The sequence below is a fragment of the Galeopterus variegatus genome, unplaced genomic scaffold, assembly GCF_000696425.1.
Source record: "Galeopterus variegatus unplaced genomic scaffold, G_variegatus-3.0.2 Scaffold683, whole genome shotgun sequence".
NCBI classification, from domain to species: Eukaryota; Metazoa; Chordata; class Mammalia; order Dermoptera; family Cynocephalidae; genus Galeopterus; species Galeopterus variegatus.
In genome coordinates this window covers 5147-13229 of record NW_007726794.1, presented here as the reverse complement: position 1 = coordinate 13229, position 8083 = coordinate 5147, and the positions used below count along the sequence as shown (strand labels likewise).

The 8083-nt window shown below is 40.8% G+C and overlaps 1 protein-coding gene across 2 annotated transcripts in view; it reads left to right on the top strand.

The window, feature by feature from the left end:
• Window positions 1-7679, top strand: part of GREM1 (gremlin 1, DAN family BMP antagonist) — a 10539-nt gene extending 2860 nt beyond the window's left edge. Inside the window, exons 1-2 of one of the 2 annotated variants that reach the window (XM_008571340.1) lie at window positions 7071-7097; window positions 7308-7625. In XM_008571340.1, the coding sequence (XP_008569562.1) occupies window positions 7071-7097; window positions 7308-7625 (345 nt within the window). Of the gene's footprint in view, window positions 1-7069 lie in introns of those variants that run through there. The other variant, XM_008571339.1, reaches the window with a different exon arrangement.
• The last annotated feature ends 404 nt before the right edge of the window (window positions 7680-8083 follow it).

Sequence of the window (8083 nt, the reverse complement as noted above, 5' to 3'; positions counted from 1 at the left end):
GGGGGGGGGCGGGCGGGGGGGCATGAGAGGACTTGAGGGGATGGACTTTACCAAGCAAGGAGGGAAAGATCTTAAGAACTATAGATTCTCATTACCCCCACGCCCCCCAGCCAAGTCTACAACAGTAGGTGATTTGATTACTATCACTGGATCTATTGCACTGTGGAACTGTTAGTATCAACTAATTATATAAGGGTTCTTTAGAACTGTAGTGGCAGAGAGAGAAAGAGAGTTAGTTTAACCCCCAGGTCATTGTAGGAATTAGAGTCTTTTGTAAACTTTGTAATTTAACAGGTTTCCTATTTTCTTAAAAGTTCATTTTGAGTGAAATGTTTTGGTAACCCACGATCTGTAGGAAATCCAGGTTGGCTAAAGTAGTCTTCTTGTGAGTAGTCACACAAGGAAAAATAGAAACCTATTATGTCCCCACATCTCTGAATGAGAGCCTGCCCTATCTTTTAAACTGAAGCCCTGATGCCCTCAGTCTTAACGGTCAAGTATTAAAAGTGATAAAATGCAAAGAAATTTCATGCCACAGACCCCTCCCAAGAAATGCTTGTTGACAGCAAAGCTGTGTAGCATGTTCTAGAACAGAGAGTAAAGGACAGACAGGAAAACCTAAACCTTTAATGTAAAGGAAAGGGAAGGGGTGCAGTTAGGGGAGGTGACTGTGGCATCTAACTTAAAGGCACTGTCAGGCAAGTGCTACCAGCCTATGTCTTACATCTGCAAGGAATTTTCTTTAGTTTTAACATATGCTCTTAGAAATGCAAAGTACAACAGGAATTCCTGGGACAAGAGAAGTCTTCCTTTACATGTGAACATGAAGATACAAAATAGTCACTTGATTTACATTCTTCTTCAAATTTTTTTGCATTAGAAAATATACATGTGTCTTTTGTTAAGTACCGTGCTGGGTGTCAATAGGACAGTGGTTAAAGCCATGTGTTTGGGGCTAGAAAAAACTGGGCTTAAACATGACCTCAGACAGATTCCTAACTTCTCTGAGTCTAGAATCCCTAATTGGTTTAAAAAAAAAAAAAAGACAATATTATTTACCTCCTATTTTGTAGTGAAAATTAAGTGATAAAATTTGGTCAGAAGTTAGCATACTGTCTGGCATAATGAGGGCTCAAAAATAAAATGTAACTATTATTATTAGTGGTAGTGTTGGGAGAAGTAGTAATGTTATACATCACCAGCATTTATCACATAGTGGTTCTGAAATTAAATCCTGAATCCCACTAACATAGTGACTAACAAACATCTTTAAAACGTGTAACTTGTCTGTCTCTCAGTAGAGCTGCTTAGTGAACATTTAATATTTATTGCTTTCTAATTCGTTTCCTGTTGACCTCAAGAATTGTATGCAATCATTAACTTCACTAAAAAATCTTCCAAAGAAGGAAGAGCTCCTGAGATATTTTACCACCAGGTGGTTTCTTCTCCCTGCCCTATGCAGCATCCAGCTCCAGCCTGATTTAGCCTAAATGGTCTTCAGAATAGGGAGGTAGTGGTTAGGGTCCTTGTAACACGTAAGGGATGAGACTCTATCCTCTACCAGTGTGCCAACCATTAACTCTTATATCCTTGGTGCAAATTCTCAAAAAAAAAAAAATAATAATAATAATAATCAACCCAGTATATTCTTAAGCAATTTTCTGCTTAATATCTAGAAGTTGATTATCTTTTTAAAAATTAAAGATCAAGTTAAAAATAACTTTTACTCTTCCTGAAGATTTAGTCCTGAGAAAAAGGAATAGATTATTCTAAAACGTGGCCTGCCTTTAGAGTATTTGCAGTCACTTCTATTATTTTTTATGCTGGGAGAAAAATTTGATGTAATGCCTGCTGCATGTTTTTCTAAAACTTGATTCATCAGGAGGAATTGATCAGAAGTAATTTCTACCCAAAACTCCATTTAACTGATCATGAGCAGGTTGCTTAGCTAAAGTGAGAAATAGTGAGAGTGCTGAAAGGAGCTGGCCTAAACTTTCCCAAAGACACAGACAACACTGGAAATAGGTCACACATTTCATGTTTATTTCCAAGCCCCCCAAATTAGAAGATTGTGTACTTAGAGCCTTTGTAAAAATTGGAGTAAATTGCTGTGAACTGCACAGGATAAGAGGTAGTTAATATGGCTTATCTTGCTTGTAGATGTTTACTCCTGATCACTAAGGGAAACTGGAAGGAAAGCATGAGCTTATGTAGAAGACCTGCTCTGAGAGTGTCTATGTCCTCTGGGACAAGTGGAGTTGAGGGAAGGACAGCGGCAAAAGAGAAAATTAAAGGTAGGGGTGGGCTGAAGCTTGCTGGTGGAGAACAGTTGCAGAGAAAGCTCGCCATGAAAATAATGATGACATTACTTGGAGAAGTAGAAATGTATTAAGGGGAAGTTAAGATGGGGTTTGAAAGGAGGAATAATACTGTCTGCAAAGAAGGATCAAGGGAGATGCTGTGTATCATAATGCACTCTGAGTCCATGACATGCAGCTTCATTTAACTTAATGATGTGAGTACGTCATTTCATAAATGAAAATTGCCATAGACTTTATAGCTAGTGGTTAGACATGGGTGATAACTCATAGGAATCTAAGTCTGCATCAGCATTTGGATTGATTTTTGATGTGGGGCACCCTGCTAGGTTCTAATGTAAAAAAGAATTGTATTCAAGGAATTTACATCTTCTTGATTAGCTCCACTTCTATGATATTTACAAAATGCAAATTATTTGGTGTCAATACAATTGGGATATCAAGAGTAAAACATTCTTATTTCCTTCACAGAGTAGTCAAGAGCAGTTTGGGGGGTGGGGAGGGCTTGAGTGATTGATCACAATGACTTGATAGGCCCTGGTTCCAGTACTAGTTATAGTTGTCATCCCTCTGGCTGTTATTCATGTAGAACACCCAACGTGTTTCAGAGCACTGCTCTTCTCTAAGAAGTCAAGTTCTCTGTTGATTGACATTCTTAAAGTTGGTTTTTACTTCTCTCTGAATAACTATAAAGGTTAGGAAAAAGCCTCTGAAGCACTGAAGATCTTTAAAGAATGGGCTTTTTAAAAATGAAAAAAAATTTTCATTTTTCTCACCTAATAAATCTTATTTTGAGAAAATTTTACTTTTCTTTAAAAAAAAAAAAAGCAAAACTGCCTGTTACTCTAAACTCCTTTGGCTTATGGTGTATGCATACTCTCATAGGAACAGGAAGTCTGTCTAAATTAAAACTGAAAACCACAGTTGACTAATTTTGAATTTGCTGCTTTGTTGTTGGTTTCTGCCATAGTGTGTTCGATGGCTTCAATTAGAAAATAAAACCCACAGTATTCCACGTGGGACCAGGTAAAAAGTCAGGGACAGTTGCAGTTTTTCTAGAAAAAGAAAGATAGGTGTTAGGTTGTTGGTTTCTGCCATAGTGTGTTCGATGGCTTCAATTAGAAAATAAAACCCACAGTATTCAACGTCGGACCAGGTAAAAAGTCAGGGACAGTTGCAGTTTTTCTAGAAAAAGAAAGATAGGTGTTAGGAAGCTCTCTAGGCTGGAAGGAGTTTGCCACACTGAAGGTCGGAAACCAAATAAATTACAACTTGGCTCTTCTGTTCATTGGCACCAGTGAAGGCATTTTATAATGCAAAGAAAAGAAACTCTGTAAATCAATGTGGTCCATAGCAATCATTCATTTAACAAATTTTCATGAGCACCTACTCTGTACCAGGCACTGAGGGTAAGGTGATGAATAAGCCCTCATCAATGCTCAGATTAGGTATATTTATTCAATAACAGACGTGAAAGTGCCAGGAAGGTAACATTGAATATAAAGAGGGTCCTAAATTGGTCCAGAGAAAGAAAATTGCATTTTTTGGATAGATGTATGTAGAAGGGGATGGCCTTGTCATGTGAACTTGTAATATGCAGTCAACATGCATTCCCAGTCAGTATCACATTGGCCTTTGTGATGATGGACTTGGAGGGTCTTGGTCTGGGAGGGTGGCATTGGCCTGGAAGCCATTTTTGGTAGGTGTGGGGGAAGACTGTGGGTCTAGGATCATCTTATGAACTCCTTGGAAATGGGCAGCAACTGAATTTTATTTTAGATCTTAGCTCTGAGTAAATAGCAGAAAATTGTGACAGTTTTTCAAATTCACAATATAACTATTTGCCCCAGGAGACTGGAATGGTTATGGCTCAAGTTATCCTGATTTCAGGGGAAAATCAGTACTGTTGTATAACTATACTTTTCTCGTAAGTGACTTTCTAAAAGACAAAACAAAGAAATTAATTTTTTTGTTGTTGGGACAGAAAAGGCTCTGTTTAAAGAACTGGGATGTTGTAACATAAACTGACAAAAGCCAGGGAACCTACAGTCAGACAGGAGCTAAATGTCACATTATCAGTTCCAAACTTGAACTTGCACAAAAGTATTAGGTTAATGTTGAAAAGAGGGTGCCATTTAAGGATATTTTAAATTTAATATTTAATCATCTTCATTTGAAATTGTCCTTACAGTTGGTTGAATGGTCTTTACTTACCAAGGCTGTCCATTGGAAAATATATATCTTTGCCTTTGAGAGATAATTGCTCTAGCTCATAATACCAACTTGTCTAGTTTCTTGGGGGGAAATGATAAGGTTACTATTAAATTGCACGTAGGAGTTACCATGTGCAATACTGGTGTTCTGCAGAGACCAGGGCAATGGGTACTTCACAACTGTGTTCTCAGGTTCAGAAAACCGTGGGGCTGGGGAAGCCTCAGGATTCCTGTCGGGATTGTTGTGATGCCCTGAGGAGGGAGGCTGTGAATTTAAAATTGCACTCAATGACAAGAAAATGCTTCCATGGGGCCACAAGTGCTACAGGCCTTGCTACTTAAAGCTTAAAGCTTGTTAGCAAGGCAGACATACAGAATAAGAATCTGCATTTTAACAATATCCCCAGATGACTGTCTGCACTTTCAAGTCTGAGAAGCACTGCCCCAGGAGAATCTTAATAGTCTAACACTTCTCTCTCACACTCTCCTTTTAAAAAATATGCTTCTGCTGTACCTTCTTCCTCCTCTTTCTGTCTGCCCTCCCTTCCCTGGACACCCTTTCTCTAGAAGAGTCCTTTCTCTGATTTGCATTTCTCACTCCCTTCATTTTTCTCTCTTTCCATCTATGCTTTCCTGTTTTTTGGGCCATTTTCTCTCTGACTAACCGTTTTATTATTATTATTTTTGCCATTGTTTATATGCCATTGCCCTTTCTGACCAATATCTAGCTCCAGACCCATATACAATAATTCATTGTCATTAATTTAGTCAACACGACTATGGCATTTATTTATAAATATTTGCACATACCTGTTCTACTGACTATGGCATTTATTTATAAATATTTGCACATACCTGTTCTACTGTGCCAGTTTTCCTACTTAATTTAGTCAACACGACTATGGCATTTATTTATAAATATTTGCACATACCTGTTCTACTGACTATGGCATTTATTTATAAATATTTGCACATACCTGTTCTACTTTTAAATTTTATAAACACACACACAGAATGACATATTTCACCATGTATATCATGGTATAAAGAATAATATAATGAATATCTGTGCTCCATTTCAAGATGAGAATAAGTGAGGGGTGGAGACATCTTATGAGTTAAGTGATCTTCCTGGTACAGTCATGCATTCTCTCTGCGATCCCGCTATACATTTGGTTAGTTCTCAAATGGCTTTCGCATCAAATTTGATCTGAACAACCTAGCTGGGAAAGCTATTTGAATCTTTGCTTAAAAAGAGTCATTTATTGAGAAGTAAAGTGACTTTCTCAAGGTCAGGTAGCAAGTTGTTGCCCCAGAACTGCGACTAGGAATCCAGTCTCGACATTTCATCCAAAACTCTTCCTAAGCTCTTCTCTTTNTGCCAGTTTTCCTACCTTTTAAATTTTATAAACACACACACAGAATGACATATTTCACCATGTATATCATGGTATAAAGAATAATATAATGAATATCTGTGCTCCATTTCAAGATGAGAATAAGTGAGGGGTGGAGACATCTTATGAGTTAAGTGATCTTCCTGGTACAGTCATGCATTCTCTCTGCGATCCCGCTATACATTTGGTTAGTTCTCAAATGGCTTTCGCATCAAATTTGATCTGAACAACCTAGCTGGGAAAGCTATTTGAATCTTTGCTTAAAAAGAGTCATTTATTGAGAAGTAAAGTGACTTTCTCAAGGTCAGGTAGCAAGTTGTTGCCCCAGAACTGCGACTAGGAATCCAGTCTCGACATTTCATCCAAAACTCTTCCTAAGCTCTTCTCTTTCTGTCAAATGCTTTTTGGTCTCCTCCAGGAGTCTATCCTTCAGATGCCTGATAACAATGAAAAGTCTCATAAGCATTCAACCAGCTGAGTGACACCAGTCAGGAACCCTCAGGCTAGTTTTGGAGAAAACGCTGGGAGCCCTTCCTGGCAGATGAGGCCCTATGGGGCAGAGGGAAGGCTAATTCCTCTGGCTGTCCAAAGAGACAGAAAATAAGTTCGCTCAAAGAGGTGCAAAGGTAATACGGCATTGACACAGCAGAACGTTACTAAATACTGTCAAATACAAGAAGGAGTACAGTTAAGTGTCCATAATACAAAGTCAGATGTGGTTGGTGTCAGAAAGCAGAAAGAAATGCTTGTGGGAGTACATGAGTTAAGTGTCCATAATACAAAGTCAGATGTGGTTGGTGTCAGAAAGCAGAAAGAAATGCTTTTGGGAGTACGTGCTGCAAGCAGAAAGAAATGCTTGTGGGAGTACATGGATGAAGACCGAGGCCCCAGCTGAGTTTAAATCTTGGTTATTCACTGTATGACCCTGGGTGAGTTACTTCATGGCTTGAAGGCTGGGAGGGTAACGGGAATAATAGGACCTAATTCATAGAAACATTGTGAGTAGGAAATGCAATAGTTTACATTATGTTTTTCACAAGTGCTGCAAAAAATGTTTAGTGCTACTTAAAATTTTTTGATTGATTTTAACTTCCCCATTTTTTCATGTCTCTCCCTCCTTTTCTGTGTTTCCCTCCTTTAGTATGAGCCGCACCGCCTACACTGTGGGAGCCCTGCTTCTCCTCTTGGCGACCCTGCTACCGGCTGCTGAAGGGAAAAAGAAAGGGTCCCAAGGTGCCATCCCCCCTCCAGACAAGGCCCAGCACAACGACTCGGAGCAGACTCAGTGGCCCCAGCAGCCTGGCTCCAGGAACCGGGGACGGGGCCAAGGGCGGGGCACAGCCATGCCGGGGGAGGAGGTGCTGGAGTCCAGCCAAGAGGCCCTGCATGTGACCGAGCGCAAATACCTGAAGCGAGACTGGTGCAAAACCCAGCCGCTGAAGCAGATCGTCCACGAGGAGGGCTGCAACAGCCGCACCATCATCAACCGCTTCTGCTACGGCCAGTGCAACTCCTTCTACATCCCCAGGCACATCCGGAAGGAGGAGGGCTCCTTTCAGTCCTGCTCTTTCTGCAAGCCCAAGAAATTCACCACCATGATGGTCACACTCAACTGTCCCGAACTACAGCCACCCACCAAGAAAAAGAGGGTCACCCGTGTGAAGCAGTGTCGTTGCATATCCATCGATTTGGATTAAGCCACATCCGGACACACCACCCAGCCTCTGTCCTAGGGGTGCAGCCCCAGGCAGGCCCAGAGCCAGACCTAAAACAACCCGATTCTTGGCTTAAATGTAGAGGCTAGAAGAACCGCTGTCTGCCTCCTGGTGGGAGCCTGCTGTGCGTCGTTTGTGTGCATGAGTGTGCGTGGGTGTCTGTGGGTGTTTTTACACACCAGAGGAAACACAGCCTCTGCTAGTACAAGGGTAGGAAAAGCCCACACCACCCTGACTCACACCCAGAGGGGCAGGGATGTGGTCTGGTGTTCTGCCTTTGTCATCCATGGGCCCTCCTGGGGATGGGAACCTCCCTTAGAATGGATGTTAATGGAGGAGGCTACTCTGAGGGCAAGAGACCTGTTTTAGTGCTGCACTAGACTAGGAAAAGTTGCTTTAACCTGTGCTTGCCTCCCCCTCCCCCCTTCCACAGGCCATCC